Genomic DNA, 23,184 nt, shown 5'->3' with positions numbered 1-23,184 from the left:
GTTTAACTGAAACCAATTACCATCTTATTCCTCTCTCTTTATGGTCTAGAACAGTTAGGAACCACAACAGAAATTAGAGAAATGCTCTCATTCACATTATCACTTCCTTGTGAACAAACTATTACACCTTCTTCCATAAGACCCACTGGAACACTCAACAACCCATAAAGCACTGATTAAGGCAGGAGGAGTTATTAGCAACTGGGAAACGTAGAACGGCATTTTTACTTTTGTCCCTCACAGCCATGGGAGGACCAAGTGTCCACACAAATAAACTGGTAACCCAAGGCCCTGAGTTGGTTACATTTTCTTAAAACTCCAGGAGATCAGGAGGTGACAGATCTACTGGCTGAAAAAAGACTCTTTTGGAAAACTGAATTTTTACATGTCAGTCACCTATTTTTCAAAAAATCAGTTGTTTTTTCATCCTCTTGGTCTCTTTCATAAAGCCAGGCGAAAGTTAAAAAAAAACTTACAAAGAGCTCAGTTGAGACAAGAAATAGGAGAGTCCAAATTGTTCCACAATTCTCAAATTTCAAGATGTGATGCAATGGTACACCAGTTATTACTGACTGCTCCCCTCAACAAACAAAAACTCATACACCCTCACACAAAAACAGTCTACTGATGTACAGTGTGGAGAGGAGGAATGTGCTGTCTCATTAAGGGGAGAGCAGCCGGAAGTACACGGTGGGGTGTGTATGGCTTTTTGTATGAGAGAGACTTGATCTGTAAACTTTTACCTAAAGCACAACAAATAAATAAATAAATAAAAGTCTACTGGTATAAGATGACAAAGAGTACAACCTCTGCAGAGACAAGAACACCATGACCTTGAGTATTATGACCAAGAGGATGCCATTTCCATTTTGAAAGGACTGCACAACACGATAAACATAATCAATGTCATCAAGCTATACATATAAATATGGTAGAACTGGAAATGTAATATGTCATTTTTTCCATTAAAAAATTTATTTTGTATGTCAGTTGAAGTGGAGACATTTTATCTGTTAAACTGCTCATGAAGTCTAGGAAACAGGGGGGAAACTCCAGCCCTTTAGAGGCTCCACCCCAAAATTCTCTTGTATTAGCAGACCATGGGAGGCACATAACCATGACTGCCTGAACGCTGATCACTGGAATTCCCTGGTCTCTAAGGGTGACCTCTGTGACGCAGCACCAATGAACTGGATTCTTCATGTCGTGAGTAGAGTCTGCTAAAGAACACTTTCATTACTAAAACAGGGCAGCTTTAGAGTAAGAAGACTCCTCTTGTCAGAGAAGTAGTGAATTGAGCCGTCTATGTCACCTCTAATCAATCCTGGAATGATGGGGTTACAACAAACTTTGAGCTAGAGCCAAAATCCAAGTCTCCTCCACAGCAGTGGCCAGATTATATATTTTAAAGTCATCAAAATGCTAATGTTCATTACACAATAGGATAATGATAAAATGTTCCATGTATTGAGCAACTACGATTTATGAAAGGGTTTGCAAAAAGTTTTCAACACACTGTTCATTTATAACACATGACTCTCGTAAGGCACTTCATAACTGAGTAGAGCTAATCAATCATACACTCAATGCTGCCCACATGAACGTTGCTGAGCCAGAGTGAGAAGGTAAGTCAATTTACTTTTGAAGCCTAAGTTCCTGACACCCCCATTTCTATTCAAATGCATACACTTTTGCTCTTATTCTGGCTGTTATTCTCCAATAACACTACGGATGATCTAGACCCCTGCTGGATAATAGGGAGAGGAGACAAAAGAAACATCCTATTCAATTCACACAACTCAGAGCTACTTCTCCTGGAAAATCCCTTTCCCCCAGACCGTGAACTGTCACTACCTTCATTTACTAAAACTGATTTAGGTCATATGACACTGAGCTGGCTTCATATTAGGAAAGCAGGTATAGCAGTGAACCAAACAGAAATATCCAGGTGAACACGGATCATCAGTTTTTTGAGTGTGGACTGTATTTTATGTATGTACTAGTATATCTGTATATGTATATAAACATAAATACATACTGTCATGTGGTGATACATTCTAAATAAAATGCAGCAGAGTAAGGGATAAGCTGCAAGTAACGCAAGGATATTTATTTTTAATAAGTTAGCACAGAATACAAGATACTCGTATTAGAAAACATTAACTACTGAAACCTGGCTTGACGAGGGAAAAAAAGATCGTAGTTTCAATCCCAAAAACTTGTAAGGGCTCTATAATGACTTTGCAAATACTCATGTACATTTCACATGCTTGTCTGTCGACTTCAACAAGGGCTAACGTAGAGGCACAGGAGTCAAAGGTCTCTACTAACCTTCATGTCCAGGAAAGGGCAGATACACTACTTACATCCAGAAAAGGATATTAAAGTAGGCTAAATATGGGAAACTGCAAAAAAAAAAAAAAAAACCCAAAGCAGCATAAACACAGTAGAAAGAAAAGACCATGAAAATAAAGACTATATGGTCTTAGTCTGGGTTCTCTAAAGAAGGAAAACCAGTGAAGTGTCTGGGTGTGGCAGGGTCAGGGGGAAGGGGGTGGTGAAGAACACTCATCAGAGAGATGGGACAAGGATGGCTCTGGATGGCAGGGTTTAGCCTCCACAGCCAGAGCTGCTCTGTCTTCAGACTCTGATCAGGAGACTCTTGTCATTCAACACAGAGCACCAAAGCCCAGGGTGGAGATGTTAATGCCCCATGGTGCCAGCTCTGAGAGTCACATAAGGAAGGTGACCAGGACATCTAAATCCTGAAAAGCCACATATGTAGAGGGGAAGGGTCCAGTGACAGTGAGCAGGGCCTCAGGGTGCCTCTTAAGCCTCAGTTCCTTGGCCTCCTCTGCCACCTTTCCTCTTCACTGAGGAACCACAGCCCCGCAGCACACAGCTGCCTCCCCAGCAGTTCATATCCAGCGTCACCCACTTATGATACAGATAACCCAATTCTCTGTACAACTCACCATTTCCTTCTCCAGCTTCTGGAAGTCTAAGGGAATGTCGTCTCTGAGCCCAAGAAGCCACTTTGGGAAGAGGGACAGGAGTGGAAGCAGCACACTGGGCAGTCTGGAGGAAGATGAATAATGTCTGGTCCACACACCAGCCAGAGCAGTTGAAATCCTTCCTTGTGATTGAGGAATGTGCAAGATGGTCGCCCGAGGTCCCCAGCTGCCTGGACTGGACTACTTCTCCCTGCAACACAACTGAGACCTGAAATAGAAGAAGGATGTAGAGGAAACACTGTTGAGGAGGCAGGGAGTGACAGGTCTTTGGCCTCCTCCCAGGCTCAGGGCAATGCTCCACCCTGAGGGCCTTTACACTGAAGGCAGAACAGGCTCCATCCCCAGAGCACACACCTGCATTCTTCAGGCAGCTCCATGGGCCTCTTCTTTCTGCAACAAGGTCACAGATGGAGGAATTTACCTATCCCAGGACATGAGAAGTAACCAGGCCTGGCCAGGCTGCAAAACTTGAACCTGATTTTCTTCAGGGAGTCAGGGGTCCAATGTTGAAGTTGTGGGTTCACCTATGTAACTCTATCCCTTATAGATCAACACACACACACAGTTATTTGGTATTGACTTGGTTGAACTTTCAGGAAGAACATGTTTTTCAAGTTTTGTCAATGAACCCATCATGGTTCATTGATTTTTAATTATGTGCAATTAAAGTCCTATTTTGCTGTTAAAAAATTTTTTCATTCCTTTTATAGTTATTGTAATATATGATGGAATTTTTTTTTTTTTTTTTTTTTTTGCTTTTGCAACTAACATTTCTTCCTTTTGAGGTTTTATTTTTTTCCTTTTCCCATTGTTCTCAAACCACACCACCAGGAATCCCTAAAGTTCTAAGACATCTAGGAGAATCCCTAAACACTTTGTTTTTCAACCTTGTAATAATTCGATCAGCAAATAAATCAGAAAATTATAAAGTCTTCTCAAAGAAGCCATCTCCCGCCTCTGTCCCCATTTCTTTCCACCCTGTTCCCCTCCAGGTTGGCTCCTATTCTTTCATTTCTTGGTCTCAGAGTCAGTGTTCTCTTCCTCACATATTCTTTATACCACTGTCACTTCTTACAGTGTTATCTTTTTTTTTTATTATTTTCTCTAAAAGCACCAACTTTAATTCACATTCTTATTTGTAGACTTATTACTTCCAGCACAAACTAATAGCTTGTTCAGCCTCACCTTAAAATTCCTCAATCAAAATCCATATTTTAACAAGATGCCCAGGTTATCCACACTGATATTCAAGTATGAGTAGCATTCATTGATCTGTACCCTGCAACCCCAGCTCTGGGCATTCTATCAATGAATGCCCTTTGAACAATCTACATCTACATCACATCGCTGCACCATCTACCTGATTCAGAACCCATCTCCATGTCTACGCCTCCTCACAGTCTTCCTTAACTTACCCACAAGCTCCTGCCTGACAGCCTTCCATCATTTCCAAAATCTATCTGCGGCACAATAACTGCTGAATACCCATCAGTGGTTGTCCACTGGTCTTCGAAGAGTCCAGAGTAGTCAACATGGCTCTAAATCATCTGCTGCCATTGCCTCCTCCAATCTGTATCATGTAATACCCCCCACCCACACTTTCTCTGCTTCGATCATCACTGAATTGTGTCCCCCCAAAAACTGTGTCAAAACTTGTTCAAAGCAAGGTCATGGAAGCTCTATAGAAACAAACTCCCTGAAGGACCAAATTGCTGGGCTGAGGCTGTGGGGACCATAGACTCGGGGAACATCTAGCTCAGCTGGCATAACAGAGTGTATAAAGAAAATGTTCTATGTTCTACTTCGGTGACTAGCATCTGGGATCTTAAAAGCTTGTGAGCGACCATCTAGGATACTCCACTGTTCTCACCCCACCTGCAGCAAGGGAGAATAAAGAAAACCAAAGACACGAGACAAAGATTACCCCAAAGGACTAATGGACCACAACTACCACAGCCTCTACCAGACAGTCCAGCAAAACTATATGGTGTGAGAGGAGGGGGCCAAGATGGCTGACTAGGTAGACGCTACCTCGGATCCCTCTTGCAACAAAGACTCGGAAAAACAAGTGAATCAATCACATACATGACAATCTACGAACCCTGAACAACAAACACAGATTTAAAGAGTTGACCTGAGTGACAGAGACGGAGAATGAACAACTACGGGGAAGCAGCGACTGTTTTCAGAGCCTGGAGCCAGCGACCCCGTCAGGTAACCTTGGCGCCAGGCTTAGGACTGGGCGCAGGGGAGCTGAACATGACATCTGTGACGGCACAAACACGGGGCACAGCCCTAGCCTCCTGAACTGACCCCGGGAGGGGGCCCAGCCATCCGCGCGGGCGGCACAGCCACGCGGCTGGTGGGAGGAGAAGTCCTGGGGAGGCAGTGACTGGTTTTGGAGCCGGGAATGCAGCGTCCCAGCCGGGGAACCTTGGCGCCGGGCTCTGGACTGGGCACAGGGGAGCTGAACGCGGCATCTGGTCACGGCGCAAACACGGAGCGCAGCCCTACTCCCCTGAACTAACCCCGGGAGGCGGCCCAGCCGTTCCGCAGGAGTGGCGCGGCCACGCGGCTGGCGGGACAAGAAGTCCCCGGGAGGCAGCGACTGATTTTGGAGCCGGGAATGCAGGGTCCCAGCAGGGGAACCTTGACGCTGGGCTTTGGACTGGCAGCGGAGGATGTGACCGCGGCTTCAGTGGGCCAGATCCTCGGGGACAATCTCCACACAGCCAGCACACATAGGCGACACGCCCCTCAGGAATCTCAGATAAAATAGTCATCCCAAGCAAGATAAGCAACTTTGGCTATATTCCGGGGTGCTACTCTCTGTTTTTCTGAACCCTCCCCTCCCCTTCCCAGGCGGCTTCATTAACATTGGAATTTCCTGAGCCAGAGGGAGAACAGCTCTGGCTCCGTGGCTTTGCTTTCCCCTTCTTTTTTTTTTTTTTTTTTGGTCTTTTCCTAGCCCATTCTTCCAGCCTGAGAGAAGCAACCACAAAAGACCCAGGGACCAAAAATCCTTCCCTAATTGCACTAAAAACACAGAACCAGCTCCAGCCAAGCATAGATGATCCAAATCTCGGGCTTTCATCCTTACAGGGAAGAAGGTGGCTCTTATAATGCAAAAGCAGTTCTGATAGGGATCTGATTGCATTTTTTTTAGCGGATTTACTGGAAAAACAAGTTCCCCAGGTCTGATATCTCTGCTTATTCAACAGAGCCCTAACTGACCGACAACAGGGAACTGAGGGCTGAAGCTCCCCCCAGACCACCTAGCCTCTTGCCTTAGGGGTCTACGGAGGGTGACACCTACCAATCAGTAGAAGTATTTGCACTGGGGGCCTAAGGTACAGCTGCAGAGCCCTCCTACCAAGATGCTATAGGAATAGAGACACACCTACCTCACTAACACTTGGGGGAAGCCTGTCAGCATCCTACCCGCCCCCCCGGAGTGTGAACCTGAGCTGCTAATAGAATCTGGTGCACACAACTCCCACCACTACTTCTCGAGGTGGATAGGTGTTAGGGTGCAGCACACACTTGATGACCCAAAATCAGATTCTACTCAAGAATAGTGAATAGACTCAGGCCTATATATCTGGCAACAGCCCAAACCAGCTGGTAATAGGTCATAAGTCAGTCAAGGGCTGCAACAAACAAGACAGCACAATCTGGTAGCCCATCCACATACACTGAAAGAAAACAAAACAAGATAAGACTCAGTGAGCAAATAATTTTTTTTATATCTTAGTGATGGCAAGGAGACAGCAACTGATATCAAACCACATAAAGAAGCAGACCATGACACCTTCTCCAACCCCCCCAAACAAAAGAATCAAAATCTTTCCCAAATGAAGATACAATCCTGGAATTATCAGATACAGATATAAGAATGCTTCAAGACATCAGGGATGACCTCAGAAATGAAACAGGGCAAACTGTAGAAAAAGCCAAGGAACACACTGATAATACAGTTGAAGAACTCAAAAAGATTATTCAAGAACATAGTGGAAAAATTAATAAGTTGCAAGAATCCATAAAGAGACAGCAAGCAGAAATCCAAAAGATTAACAATAAAATTACAGAACTAGACAACGCAATAGGAAGTCAGAGGAGCAGACTCGAGCAATTAGAATGCAGACTGGGAAATCTGGAGGACCAGGGAATTAACACCAACATAGCTGAAAAAAAATCAGATAAAAGAATTTAAAAAAATGAACAAACCCTAAGAATCATTTGGGACTCTATCAAGAAGGATAACTTGCGTGTGACTGGAGTCCCAGAACAGGGAGGGAGGACAGAAAACACAGAGAAAATAGTTGAAGATCTGCTGAAAGAAAACTTCCCTGACATCATGAAAGACGAAAGGATATCTATCCAAGATGCTCATCGAATCCCATTTAAGACTGATCCAAAAAGAAAAACACCAAGACATATTATCATCAAACTTGCCAAAACCAAAGATAAAGAAAAAAATTTAAAAGCAGCCAGGGATAAAAGAAAGGTCTCCTTCAAGAGAGAATCAATAAGAATAAGTTCAGACTACTCAGCAGAAACCATGCAGGCAAGAAGGGAATGGGACGACATACACAGAGCACTGAAGGAGAAAAACTGCCAGCCAAGGATCATATATCCAGCAAAACCCTCTCTGAAATATGAAGGCAAAATTAAGATATTTACAGATAAACACAAGCTTAGAGAATTTGCAAAAACCAAACAAAACCTACAAGAAATACTAAAGGAAATTGTTTGGTCAGAAAACCAATAATACCAGAAACCACCACAACACATGGTCACAGAACAGAACATCCTGGTATCAACTCAAATAGGGAAATCACAAAAACAAATTAAGATTAATTAAAAAAAAATGCTCAAAACAGGGAATCAATGAAGTCGATATGTAAAAGATCACAATAATCAAAAAGAGGGACTAAATACAGGAGGCACAGAACTGCCATATGGAGAGGGATACAAGACGATATAGGATAATACAAGTTAGGTTTTTACTTAGAAAAATGGGGGTAAATATTAAGGTAACCACAAAGAGGTATAACAACTCCATAACTCAAAATAAAAGCCAAGAAAAACGTAACGACTCAACAAACATAAAGTCAAATACTATGAAAATGAGGATCTCACAATTTACAAAGAAAAACATCTCAGCACAAAAAAGTAAGTGGAAAAATGAAATTGTCAACAACACACATAAAAAGGCATCAAAATGACACCACTAAACACTTAAAAAAAAAACAAACACTTACTTATCTATAATTACGCTGAATGTAAATGGACTAAATGCACCAATAAAGAGACAGAGAGTCTCGGACTGGATAAAGAAATACCATCTGTCTATATGCTGCCTACAAGACACACACCTTAGACTTAGAGACACAAACAAACTAAAACTCAAAGGATGGAAAAAAATATATCAAGCAAACAATAAGCAAAAAAGGAGTAGCAATATTAATTTCTGACAAAATAGACTTTAGACTTAAATCCACCAAAAAGGATAAGGAAGGACACTATATAATGATAAAACGGACAATAGATCAGGAAGATATAACCATATTAAATATTTATGAACCCAATGACAGGGCTGCAAGATACATAAATCAAATTTTAACAGAACTGAAAAGTGAGATAGACACCTCCGCAATTATAGTAGGAGACTTCAACACACCACTTTCGGAGAAGGACAGGACATCCAGTAAGAAGCTCAATAGAGACACTGAAGACCTGCTTACAACAATCAACCAACTTGACCTCATTCACTTATACAGAACTCTCCACCCAAATGCTGTAAAGTATACTTTTTTTTCTAGGGCACATAGAACATTCTCTAGAATAGACCACATATTAGGTCATAAAACAAACCTCTGCAGAATCCAAAACATCGAAATATTACAAAGCATCTTCTGAGACCACAAGGCAATAAAACTAGAAATCAATAACAGAAAAACTAGGGAAAAGAAATCAAATACTTGGAAACTGAACAGTACCTTCCTGAAAAAAGACTGGGTTATAGAAGACATCAAGGAGGGAATAAGGAACTTCATAGAATGCAACGAGAATGAAAATACTTCCTATCAAAACCTCTGGGACACAGCAAAAGCAGTGCTCAGAGGTCAATTTATATCGATAAATGCACACATACAAAAAGAAGAAAGAGCCAAAATCAGAGAACTGTCCCTACAACTTGAACAAACAGAAAGTGAGCAACAAAGAATCCATCAGGCACCAGAAGAAAACAAATAATAAAAATTAGAGCTGAACTAAATGAATTAGAGAACAGAAAAACAATTGAAAGAATTAACAAAGCCAAAAGCTGGTTCTTGGAAAAAATTAACAAAATTGATAAACCAGTGGCTAGACTGACTAAAGAAATACAGGAAAGGAAACAAATAACCCGAATAAGAAACGAGAAGGGACACATCACAACCGATCCAACTGAAATTAAAAGAATCATATCAGATTATTACAAAAAATTGTACTCTAACAAATTTGCAAACCTAGAAGAAATGGATGAATTCCTGGAAAAACACTACCGACCTAAACTAACACATTCAGAAGGAGAACAACTAAATAGACCCATAACAAAAAAAGAGATTGAAACGGTAATCAAAAATCTCCCAACAAAAAAAAGCCCTGGCCCGGACAGCTTCACTGCAGGGTTCTACCAAACTTTCAGAGAAGAGTTAACACCACTACTACTAAAGGTATTTCGAAGCATAGAAAATGACGGAATACTACCCAACTCATTCTATGAAGCCACCATCTCCCTGATACCGAAACCAGGTAAAGACATTACAAAAAAAGAAAATTACAGACCTATATCCCTCATGAACATAGATGCAAAAATCCTCAACAAAATTCTAGCCAAGAGAATTCAACAACATATCAAAAAAATAATTCACCATGATCAAGTGGGAGTTATACCAGGTATGCAAGGCTGGTTTAATATCAGAAAAACCATTAATGTAATCCACCACATAAATAAAACAAGAGACAAAAACCGCATGATCTTATCAATCGATGCAGAAAAGGCATTTGACAAAGTCCAACACCCATTTATGATAAAAACTCTCACCAAAATAGGAACTGAAGGAAAATTCCTCAACCTAATAAAGGGCATCTAAGCCAACAGCCAACATCACTCTAAATGGAGAGAACCTGAAAACATTTCCCTTGAGAACGGGAACCAGACAAGGATGCCCTTTACGACCGCTCTTATTCAACATTGTGCTAGAAGTCCTAGCCAGGGCAATTAGGCGAGAAAAAGAAATAAAGGGCATCCGGATTGGCAAGGAAGAAGTAAAATTATCTCTATTTGCAAATGACATGATCTTATACACAGAAAACCCAAACGAATCCACCAGAAAACTACTGAAACTAATAGAAGAGTTTGGCAGAGTCTCAGGTTAGAAGATAAACATACAAAAATCACTTGGATTCCTCTACATCAAGAAAAAGAACATCGAAGAGGAAATCACCAAATCAATACCATTCACGGTAGCTCCCAAGAAGAAAAATACTTAGGAATAAATCTTACCAAGGATGTAAAAGACCTATATAAAGAAAACTACAAAGCTCTACTACAAGAAATTCAAAAGGACATACTTAAGTGGAAAAACATACCTTGCTCATGGATAGGAAGACTTAACATAGTAAAAATGTCTATTCTACCAAAAGCCATCTATACATACAATGCACTTCCGATCCAAATTCCAATGTCATTTTTTAAGATGATAGAGAAACAAATCACCAACTTCATATGGAAGGGAAAGAAGCCTCGGATAAGCAAAGCATTACTGAAAAAGAAGAAGAAAGTGGGAGGCCTCACTCTACCTGATTTCAGAACCTATTATACAGCCACAGTAGTCAAAACAGCCTGGTACTGGTACAATAACAGGCACATAGACCAGTGGAACAGAATTGAGAACCCAGATATAAATCCATCCACATATGAGCAGCTGATATTTGACAAAGGACCAGTGTCAGTTAATTGGGGAAAAGATAGTCTTTTTAACAAATGGTGCTGGCATAACTGGATATCCATTTGCAAAAAAATGAAACAGGACCCATACCTCACACCATGCACAAAAACTAACTCCAAGTGGATCAAAGACCTAAACATAAAGACTAAAACGATAAAGATCATGGAAGAAAAAATAGGGACAACCTTAGGAGCCCTAACACAAGGCATAAACAGAATACAAAACATTACCAAAAGTGACGAAGAGAAACCAGATAACTGGGAGCTCCTAAAAATCTGGGAGCTCCTAAAAATCAAACACCTATGCTCATCTAAAGACTTCACCAAAAGAGTAAAAAGACCACCTACAGACTGGGAAAGAATTTTCAGCTATGACATCTCCGACCAGCACCTGATCTCTAAAATTTATATGATTCTGTCAAAACTCAACCACATAAAGACAAACAACCCAATCAAGAAGTGGGCAAAGGATATGAACACACACTTCACTAAAGAAGATATTCAAGCAGCTAACAGATACATGAGAAAATGCTCTAGATCATCAGCCATTAGATAAATGCAAATTAAAACTACGATGAGATTCCATCTCACTCCAACGAGCCTGGCATTAATCCAAAAAACACAAAATAATAAATGTTGGAGAGGCTGCGGAGAGATTGGAACTCTTATACACTGCTGGTGGGAATGTAAAATGGTACAACCACTTTGGAAATCTATCTGGCGTTATCTTAAACAGAAATAGAACTACCATACAACCCAGAAATCCCACTCCTCGGAATATACCCTAGAGAAATAAGAGCCTTCACACAGATATATGCACACCCATGTTTATTGCAGCTCTGTTTACAATAGCAAAAAGCTGGAAGCAACCACGTTGTCCATCAATGGATGAATGGGTAAATAAATTGTGGTATATTCACACAATGGAATCCTACGCATCGATAAAGAACAGTGATGAATCTGTGAAACATTTCATAACATGGAGGAACCTGGAAGGCATTATGCTGAGCAAAATTAGTCAGAGGCAAAAGGACAAATATTGTATAAGACCACTATTATAAGATCTTGAGAAATAGTATAAACTGAGAAGAACACACACTTTCGTGGTTACGAGGAGGGGAGGGAGGGAGGGTGGAAGAGGGTTTTTTACTGATTAATTAGTAGCTAAGAACTGCTTTAGGTGAAGGGAAGGACGATACTCAATACATGGAAGGTCAGCTCAACTGGACTGGACCAAAAGCAAAGAAGTTTCCGGGATAAAATGAATGCTTGAAAGGTCAGCAGAGCAATGGCGGGGGTTTGGGGACCATGGTTTAAGGGGACTTCTAAGTCAATGGGCAAAATAATTCTATTATGAAAACATTCTGCATCCCACTTTGAAATGTGGCGTCTGGGGTCTTAAAGGCTAACAAGCGGCCATCTAAGATGCATCAATTGGTCTCAACCCACCTGGAGCAAAGGAAAATGAAGAACACCAAGGTCACACGACAACTGAGAGCCCAAGAGACAGAAAGGGCCACATGAACCAGAGACCTACATCATCCTGAGACCAGAAGAACTAGTTGGTGCCCGGCCACAATCGATGACTGCCCTCACAGGGAGCACAACAGAGAACCCCTGAGGGAACAGGAGATCAGTGGGATGCAGACCCCAAATTCTCATTAAAAGACCATACTTAATGGTCTGACTGAGACTGGAGGAATCCCGGCGGTCATGGTCCCCAAACCTTCTGTTGGCACAGGACAGGAACCATTCCCGAAGACAACTCATCAGACATGAAAGGGACTGGACAGTGGGTAGGAGAGAGATGCTGATGAAAAGTGAGCTAATTACATCAGGTGGACACTTGAGACTGTGTTGGCATCTCCTGTCTGGAGGGGGGATGGGAAGATAGAGTTGGAAGCTGGCAAAATTGTCATGAAAGGAGAGACTGGAAGGGCTGACTCATTAGGGGCACAGCAAGTGGGAATACGGAGTAAGGTGTATATAAACTTATATGTGACAGTCTGCCTTGATCTGTAAAGGTTCACTTGAAGCTCAATAAAAGTTTAAAAAAAAAAAGCTACTGAAAAAAAAAAACTATATGGTGCCTGGTTACCACCACCGACTGCTTTGACAGAGATTACAATAGATGGTCCCGGACAGAGCTGGAGAAAAATGTAGAACAAAATTCTAACTCAAGAAGACAGACCAGACTTGCTGGCCTGACAGAGACTGGAGAAACCCTGAGAGTATGGCCCCCAGACACCCTTTCAGCTCAGTAGTAACGTCACTCCTGAGGTTCACCCTTCAGCCAAATATTGAACAGGTCCATGGAACAAAATTAAACGGGTGCACCAGCCCTAGGGCAGGGACTGGAAAGCAGGAGTGACAGGAAAGCTGGTAATAGGGAAGCTGGGCTTGAGAAGGGAGAGTGTTGACATGCTGTGGGGTTGTTAACCAATGTCATACAAGAGTGTGTGTACTAACTGTATGGTGCGAGGCTAATTTGTTCTATGAAACTTCATCTAAACTACAAAAAGAGTACATCCAAAACACCCTATCACACTGTTCTACCCTTTTTCTATGTGATTTAGGTGAAAGCTTACAGAGCAGATTAGTTTCTCATTGAACGGTTAATACATAAATTGTTTTGCTACACTGGTTGCCAACCCCACGATGTGTTAACACTCTTCCCTTCTCCACCGCAGATTCTGAGTTTCCACTTACCCAGTTTTCCTGTCCCTGCCTTCTCGTTGATGCTTTTGGGCTAGTGTGCCCATCAGTTTTGTATACATGGTTCAACTATGAAGTACATCCCTCACATGTGTTATTGTTGGCCCTGTAAACATGTCTAATCTTTGGCTGAAAGGTGAACCTCAGGCGTGCCTTCAATATTGAGTTAAAAGGGTGTCAACCATATTCTTGAGATTTCTCCAGTCTCTTTTAGAACAGGAAACGTTGTCTTTCCCCCCCGCCTCCGGTGAATTTTAATTTTGTTGTACATTTTTCTCTCGCACTCCCCAGGACCCTCTATTGTGATCTCTGCCCGAGCAGTCTTGTTCTGGGTTCGGTCTGGTGGAGGTTGTAGTAGTTGCGATCCATTAGTCCTCTGAACTAATCTTTCCTTTGTGTCTTTGGTGTTCTTCGTTCCTTTTTGTGGCAGCCAGGATGGGACCAGTAGTGGTATCCTACATTGCCACTCACAGGACTTAAAGAGCTCAGTTGCTACTCACCACAGTTGGATATAGAACATTTTCATTACTGACTATAATATACCAGTTGAGCTAGATGTCCCCAGAGACAATGGTCCCCAGCCCTCCAGCCCTGGACCTCAGTCTCTCATGACAGCTGGATGTGTCTGTAAAGCTTCTATGGCTTTGTCCTGGTCAAGCTGTGCTTGTCCTGGATCCTGCACCTGGCTCCTGTTCGTCTGAATTCTGGTTCTTGGAACTTGAGCTAGCAGCTTGCCTGCAGTCTTGCCTGTTGATCTTGGGATTTGTTGATCTTCGCAGACTGTGAGCAAGATCCCTGCTCACTGACCTGCTGATCTGGGGTTCTCCAGCCACTACAGCTACATTAATTAGGAGGAAGCCTATATCCTGACCCACAGACTTGGGACATTCCAGCATCTACAGCAGTGTGAGCCATATCCTTGACATAAATCTCTTTCTGTATATACATTTATATGCTTTACTGGTTTAGCTTCTCTAGAAAACCCAGCTTAAGACAGTGAGTTCAAGCCACCTATTGTTCAGCTAGTAATCTAAACACTTTCCACCATCGAGAGACTCTGTACCTGGCTCTTTTACTCTACAAAATAATTACTACAAAAGATGAGGTTCATTTAATGAAACTGTAACGGGGCTCATCCTCTAGGATCTGCTGAAACATTCGCATTAATTTCATTACACATGCCTCCCATTTTTCCCTCATTCTTAGTATTTACTCTTCTGATAGCTAAAATTATGATTAAACTCACAACATCCAATTCAGCACAGATCACACGCACTGGCTGTGTGAGCTCTATAAACCCTTCCTTGCTGGCATTCAGACTGTTCAGCAACATCACACTTTATATCAGAACATTCAAGATTGGCTATATTGTTTCTCACACAATCATGACAAAAATTCATTCCTTATACCCAAAGAAACTCCTCGAAAGATGCCTCGTCCTAAATGTTTTCATCCTAAAATCGGGATAAACACAGTCGTAAATGACGGTACAATTTCCAACTCATGATTCTTGATTGTTTATCAGTCCTAAACACATATAACCATTAAAGGAGGAGGTTATATTCATCACCACTATCTTCATTTCCCTACGACCAGTAATACTCAACAAAAATCCTGCCTGATAAAGCACAGAAAACAAAGAGGAACCACTGTAGGCAGGGAGACTGTGATCAATACGCTCCCAGACACAGCCACTTACGAGATCTGTGTCCATGGGCAATTTCTTGAAGAATATTACTTTTATAAAATGCTGCAAATGCTCCCTCCTTCCCAGTGTTGTTTGGAGGATAAAAGATGCGGTATTTTATACAATGTACCTGGCACGCTGCCCAGCCCTTCTGAAATAGCTCAATGAACGGTTGTATGTGTTCACAGAAGAGTGTGAGAACGTGAGAGAGAGCGTGAGAAAGAGTGCAAGAGAGAGTGTGAGAGAATGTGAGGGTGTGAGAGAAAGAGAGTGTGAGTATAAAAGAGTGTGAGACAAAGTGTGAGAGAGACAGACAGAGAATGTGAGAGAGAGAATGCGAGAGAGAGAGAATGCGAGAGAGAAAGAGAGAATGTGAGAGAGAGAGAGAATGCGAGAGAGAGAGAGAGAATGCGAGAGAGAGAGAGAATGCGAGAGAGAGAGAGAGAGAGAGAGAAAGTGTGTTAGGAGCGATAATAAATGAGGCCAAAGAGTCTGAATCATAACAAAACAGAAAAGAGAACCGGGGGTCGGCGGGTGAACCGGCGGTGGGGGCGGGGCACGGAGACGCAGGGAGCGACCCCGGCGCCCGGGAGGCCCGGCACCCTGCATGTCTCCCCGCTCCCTGAACAGCACAGGTGTGCGCGGCTCCCACGGTGCCCACCACCTCACCTGTCCACGCACCGACACACACAGGTCCCACCTCCACGGCCTCCAGGAAGCAGCTGCGGCCGCGGGGCCAGGGGCGCGCAGGAAACAAGCGGCGGCGGCTCCCCGGCTCCAGGGAGGCCCGAGGCTCTGGGAGCAGAGAGACCAGGAGGGCGGGGGAGCGGGCACGGCGCCCTCAGACCCGGGACTCGACCTGCGCTCACCCGACAGCAGAGCAGGTGGGCCACACCGACCTCACACAGGAGCACGAGGACCACGACCGCTGCTGCCGACCCAGAATGCCCACTTCCGCTTCCGGGCGCGCTGGGTGCCTCAGCGGAGGGCTTCCGTGCGGGAACCCAGCACGATCCAACTTTGGGCGTTGAGTTCATTGGTTCCTGGTTGTGTCTGGGATCTGTTCCGGGTTGTCCTTATTTCCTCTCTATTGCCCCAAAGGAACTGTTTTAGACCCTTTTTTCCCCCACATTACAGATTAAAATTGATACCCCAGACATACTGTGTGTCAGTTTTTGTAATCATTGTCCTTAGAAGGCCTCAGTTGATTGTAATATCCAGGAAACTTTAAGCCCTAAACCCTATTTTTGCTTCAACATTTCATTCTCAATAATTATGGCCTTATTTACTCTTCAGTTACACCAGTGGCTCCTAAACTGGATTGCACTTGAAACAAGTCACATAGGAATCTTGCTAAAATGCAGATTCTGATTCTATACGTCTGCGGTAGGACCCTAAAAGCTGCATTTCTGATAAGCTATCAAGTAGTGTTGGCGATGCTGAGCCATGGACCACACTTGGAATCAAGAGTCATTGGATGGTGATTATAATTATTACCACTGAATTATTTTGTTTACGGAGGAGATATAACCGAACGAGGGCCCTTGTCCTGTCCTATTAGCCGATTGAAATAAGATGGACGCCACACCACCTGTTCCAAGGGAAACAAGGTGGAAATTTATTGTCTGTGCAAACAGGGAGTAAAGCTGGGTTTAGCAACCATAAGGCCACTTGCTCCCCCTCTGAGGCAGTTGGGGAGTTTTCTAATTCCGATGACGTCTGGGGGTTGGTTTTGGTGCCCAGAACTCTCCACCCTTAGCTCTCCCATGTCCACATCTGGAGGTCCAGATGTTGAATCATGTTGTGAAGTTCATGTCTAAGGACAGACTGAGGACACAGGCCTTCAGGTCCTGCGCATGCTCAGAATTCTGGCAACAAATACAAATAATGATTAGGGCAGCAAAGTGTGGTAGAGCCAAAACGAAATTAGAAGCTGTGGCTTGGCGGCAGCGAGCAGGGAGAGGAACCGCGACGGAATGCGGAGAAATCCCCACGGAGGCCTCAGAGACATTTTCCTAACGGCACTGGTATACATGGTGCACAAATGTCTTCTTGGTGTGTGATCTGATGTCCATCCCTGACACCAGTTAGTGTGCAAGCCTGTGCATGTGTGTAAGCGACCAGTGGTAGACCAGGCCAAAGGGTCTGGCCCAGATTGGAGCAGATTAGAGGTAACGTCAGGTCATTGAGGAACAGAGCCCTCACACCACAACACGACTGCCACGTCCGCAGCTGCCCACCCAGAACGCTCAGTTCCGCTTCCAGGATGCTCACTGCTCAGGAGGTGGCTTCCCTACGAGAACCTAAAGCGCTCTAAGTCGGGGCCTGTGGTTGAGTGGTTCCCCCTGATGTTTGGGATCTAGCCATGACTGTCCTTTATTCCCTCTACAGAGAAAAGCCTGGGTTGTCTTAAATGCGAATATAAACTGAAATGCGGAATTCAGTAATCAAATATACTTAGAGAGGTAAGTTGTCTACCTTTAAGGAGATTTCTTAGAAATTACATATGACACTTTTAGTTAGAGCTTATCGAAGAGAACTCAGTCACATGGTCCCATCTGGTAGCAAGGACTACTGGGAAATAAAATGGTGGTCCTAGGCGACCAGATTTAGAACTGAAACTCAGGAATTCTATGATCAAAGTCCAAGGTGACAACAAATATTGAGGGAGATGAACATCTGTTACAGAAGTAGACAATACTATGTTTTGGAGGTACAAGTAGCAGAACTTGAAGACTTAATGGGCAGTGACTGAGGTAAACAGAAGTAACATGCCTGATTTCCACCTTTCTGACATAACAGGGTAAATGGTAATGCCTTTCTAGAAACGGAGAAAAGAAAGGAGAGGAAAGTTTGAGTAAAAGACGAAGGAATAATTAGTTACTGTGACCTTGTCCACACAGCCCTGAAAAAGGGAAGCAGTTTTTCCATTTTACTGTGCACACGTCCAGAGATGTTTTATGACCTGAGGTGTGTATAAAAGAGGCTGAAAGATGAGGATCTAAAGTTATGCAAGGTTAATTCAAAAAGAAAAAAAACTGTGGGCCATAGAATGCATGTGTTAATCTCCCTCCAAAGGGAGTCTGTGGGTATTGTGGAATACTCTGTCAATCGCGGAAAGAAAAACACAAAGTACTCAAAGGAGCCAGAGGATCCTACAGCACACCTGGATGTATGGCCACACAGGTGATTACACCCAGGGACAAAGCAACAACATGTTGGAACTGTAAGAGAGGGCATAAGTATGGCAGACAAGAGGGTCTAGGTGTTGGAGTTGGCATGCACTAGGAACTTATTGATCAGTTAAAAAGTTTCTACTGCTTTAGTGTGGGAAAAGCCCAGGACCAGAGAAAAAGTATCAAGCCACAAGTTGTTTACAGCTTATCCAGGAAATGTCAACCAACCTGGACAAAAAGTAGCAAAGCTTTGGAGCCCATTTACAGTCACTGGTGATAGACAGCAGGGCCACAGGAGCTGGTCCTGATGAGAACAAGAGGAGCCTGTCCTCAGGAGACCAAGAGAAGCCTATCCTGAAGAAGCAGAGAGGAGGCCTATCTTTAGGAAGCTACCAATAGGGAGACACTGATGTTGGAATGAGCCACAGCATCGGGCTGCCCATCAGCACAGGGGAACTCTCATACAATGGATGTACACTGTAAAATGAATCACTGACAAAACCCTGCTAGGAATTTTCTTTGACTTGGGTAGAGCAAAGTTTCAGGCCCTGGGAATAGGATCCTTGACAAGGGAGCCTCGAACTCCACCTACTGGGACCCTGGTTTGGGTTTCATATTCAAAAACACTATAAACTAAGTATACTAGAAGCAATTTGGAATTTCAGGGATCACTTTGGGAAAATGAGTTCCCACCTGCAATTTCTCCTTCCACACTGGGAAAATGAGTTCCCATTTGTGTTTCTTTTCTTTCTTCTTTGAGGTATTCAGGTTTTCTCATAGGGTCTGATATCTATCCATCTGATATTCTGGCAAGTTAATGAGTTTTCTTTAGGACCTCTTTTTCTGTACAAATGAGTCAATCTTACCAAGGAATTGATGTACACATTTTAAGGCCCTGGGTTCCCTATTTGCTTTCTATTCTGTTATGTTGTTTAAGAGTATAGGCCTGGCTTTTTATCTGGATTCAACAGACCAGTGAGTTTATGACATTTTTCTGTCTCTTCGTGTTCTGAGAGCTTCACTCTGGTATAGTAACTGTAACCATAGTAATCTTTTAGTCCATTCAGTCCCATGTAGTTAATTTCAATTCCTTGCAATTCAGGATCAACAGCAGTATGTAAACTGATCATTTTCTACACATGAGTTCTGGAAATCTTGATCCAGTCTAGTGGTATTCACATTCAAACTATCGCAATCTTTTTTATAAGTCTGATATAAGGAATTACAAAAGTAATGCAAAGTTAAATAAAACCAATACAAAAAAATTACCCCAAAATGTCTCTAACAAGGATTAACTTTATTTTCAAAGTGCTTCAGATATAATAGATAGTAATCTTGAGATATAATACCATACAGTAAGGATACCGTATCTTTATGGAAATAATGCATGCCTTCTACGTTTGTTTGCCAGCCACAGCCTCCCACTGCAAGGTATTTTCATAAGCTTGCTAAACAAACTATTTTTCACAGCGACACTTAAAAAAAACTGGGATGGTGGCACTTAAGAAAATACCTTGTGTGGGGAGGGCACGGTCAGCAAGCCAAAGTAGAAGGCACGTATTATTTGCTTAAAAATATGGTATACCAAGGATATACCAAGATTATCAATTATAATGAATACCCATCAACTCAGTTTAGTATCACTTACTGTTCACCAAAGCCTTCTGTACCTCCATACCCCTAGAACACTGTTTCTAAACTTTTCTTTATTGCCGTAAAGGGGCTGCTTTAGATGTTTTTGTCCTCTAATCATGAGTCGGAATCGGCTCAACAGCACTGGGTTTTGGTTTTTGGGTCCTCTAATCGCCTATTAAAATTAATACCCCAGATATACTATGTATTGATTTATGTATTTCTCATCTTTAGGGGGCCAAAATTCATTGTAATATTCAGGTTATTCATGGCCCCCAAACTCTTATTTTTGCTTTTACCTTCCACTGCCTCAAGGTAATTCTGGCCCTATTTACTCTTCCATCAGTTAGACCAGTGGCTCTCAAACGTTCTTACAAAAACACATCACCTGCAGATTTTGTTAAAATGCAGATTCTAATTCTGTAGGCCTGAGGTGGGGCTCCAGAAACTTCGTTTCTGATAAGCCCCCACGTGGGGCTAGTGCTGCTGTTCCATGGACCACACATGGAATAGCGAGGCTTTAGTTGGTAGTTAGAATTATTGCCATTAAGTTATTTTCTTAATGAAGGAGACATTTTCATGATAGTGCTGGAATACATGGTACACAAATGTTTTCTTGGTGGGTCAGCTCATGTCCACACCTGACACCAGTTAGTAGAAGCAAGGTGAACCCCTCCCCACTCCATTGTCTCTCACATATATGTTACCACTGTGAAAATGATGACCTTGGAGGAGACTGGCCCTTCAGAACAGCTGGGATAAATGAAACTCCATAGGTATACATTTCTTTCTGTCTCTGTTTTTCCTTTGATTAAGCTGCTTTCTGTAACATATTTTTAAGGGTCCCCAGCCCCGGGATTAGCAGATGGCAGAACATGCATGGCCGAGTTTTTAAACCTTTCTTCCAGGAAATCAGAAAGTGCTGCTGGCAGGGAGGGGTATTTCAAATGCAAATAGATGACAGATATTTACAAATTGGAAAGAGAAGGAGCTTTCAATTCATTGAAGAGACATGACAGTCACTGGAGACTGCAAGGTTACCAGCTAGTAATGTAGGAAATGATGATACAGCTGATAATGCATAAAATGACGTTAGAAATAGATATGTCACTTCCTTTAGTTGAAGACACGGTTTAATAACCCACTAAGTCCTCACTTAAGCACGAAAAAAATAACTCCTCTGGAGTTCTTCTAATTTGTTAAGAAATTTCTTCCAGTATAGCAGTCATAAAGGATATATAGTATACATGGTTTAATTATTACAAAGTACACATGGAATATAACCATATTTACTCTCCATGTACTCCTTTATTAAAGTGACATGCTAAAAGCATTCTAAAATATACCATGAACCTTTAATCTAGTTACGGATGGCATTACATTGAAAGTAATAAAAAGTGCAACCAAAAAGTGTGACAAATTAAAGTTTTACTTTTCTATACATCACTTGTCACATCCTCACAGTCGCAGAATACCCGCTATACCTGTAGATACTAAATACCAGGCAGGAAGACTGGGAGAAAAGTAAGGGAAAAGCACAAAGTGTAGTGCCAGATGGGTCTTAAAAAAACTTTTTTTTTAGGTATATTATGCATATGAAAAAGTGTCATACAAAAAGCTCAACGAAATTTCACTTCTATTCAAAGTAACGAGCACCACGACCAAGACCAAAAACAGAAGCTTTCTTCTGTCAGCACTCCCAGGGTCACCACTAGTCAGAATTCTAACTTTCTATAAATGAAATCACACAATGTATTCCTTGATGTCTGGCTTCTTTTCCTCAACATTATATTTATGATTCTCCTTTTATTTTGCATAGGGAAAATATGTGTTCCAACAAGCTCCACCTAACAGACTGTCAGGTTACATGTCTTTGGCCAAAATTATGTCACATGACCACAATGGCAGGCAGGATAATGATCTCCCAAAGATGTCTACATCCTAATCCCTTGATTCTGTAAACAGGATATGTAGCAATAGGGAATTAAGGTACCTGATAGAATTCAGGTAGGCTGCTGGCACAGCGTTTCAGAGCTTGGGTGCTACCCAAAAGGTCCACAGTTCCAACCCACAAGCCACTCCTTGGAAACCCTATTGACTGAACAGCAACAGGTTTCATTTGGTTTTTTGGAATCAAGTGACGTTTAAACAGGGAGATAATCCTGGATTACCTCGGTGGGTCCAATGTATTCAAAAAGGCTCTTAAATGTGGAGGAGGAAGAGAGAAGAGCTGGTGTCAGAGTGAGGTGATGTAAGAAAGGTTCAGCGGGGCACTGCCAGTTTTGAAGATGGAGGATGGGACCAGGAGAGAAGGAATGGCCTCCAGGAGCTGGAAAAGGCATGAAAAACATATTTTCCCCTACAGCTGCCAGAAAGGAACACAGGAAGATAGGAAATGAGGGAACTGCCCTTGGTCCTCTCTTGGCTCAAAGGCTCAGCGTCCTTGGGTGCTCTGTCTTCCTCCACTGGGATGCTTCAATCCTTTGGTTCACAGGTACATCACATCTCCTCGGTTTCCTTCTCTCCCAACACAGCCATACACTTTTGTTTCCTTGGTGCTCCATAGCTCAGACAGAACTGTTTTCCCTACACAGACTCAGGGGATTTCCTTCTGACTTGCCGGCACTCAAGATGCACCTTTCCCCTATGGTTCCCTCGGGGAGGTGAGGGGGCTGTGGAATACACTGGGCAACAGTTCCAGAAGACGTTGACACCAAAATGATCGTCCATAAAGTTTTTGGGCAATGTCTCTGCAGAAATCTATCACTTTCAATAAAAATATCCTGTAGTTACTTATAAGAAAAAGTTTTCATAAGCCCAGTTAATATGTATAAATATATCCATGAGGCTAAAACTCTATGCTAGTTTACTTTTTGAACACTCTGTTGTACATAGGTTCGCTAAGAGTCAGATATCAACTTGATGGCGCAGAACAAAACAATGGGCTCAGATTAATCACAAAAA

General features: G+C 42.5%; 1 protein-coding gene across 2 annotated transcripts in view; it reads right to left on the bottom strand.

The window, feature by feature from the left end:
* The window catches only part of LOC104847254 (zinc finger protein 345-like), a 29,301-nt gene extending 12,981 nt beyond the window's left edge, over window positions 1-16,320 (bottom strand). Inside the window, exons 1-2 of one of the 2 annotated variants that reach the window (XM_010602314.3) lie at window positions 16,082-16,320; window positions 2,976-3,222 (exon numbers count right to left, since the gene is read on the bottom strand). In XM_010602314.3, coding sequence (XP_010600616.2) covers window positions 2,976-2,978 — 3 coding nt within the window. In that variant the 5' untranslated portion in view covers window positions 2,979-3,222; window positions 16,082-16,320. Of the gene's footprint in view, window positions 1-2,975; window positions 3,223-3,368; window positions 3,734-16,081 lie in introns of those variants that run through there. The other variant, XM_064277911.1, reaches the window with a different exon arrangement.
* Window positions 16,321-23,184: the final 6,864 nt, after the last annotated feature.

The sequence above is a fragment of the Loxodonta africana genome, chromosome X, assembly GCF_030014295.1.
Source record: "Loxodonta africana isolate mLoxAfr1 chromosome X, mLoxAfr1.hap2, whole genome shotgun sequence".
Taxonomy (NCBI): domain Eukaryota; kingdom Metazoa; phylum Chordata; class Mammalia; order Proboscidea; family Elephantidae; genus Loxodonta; species Loxodonta africana.
The sequence above is the reverse complement of the archived record's forward strand: the minus strand, read 5'-3'. Positions and strand labels throughout refer to the sequence as shown.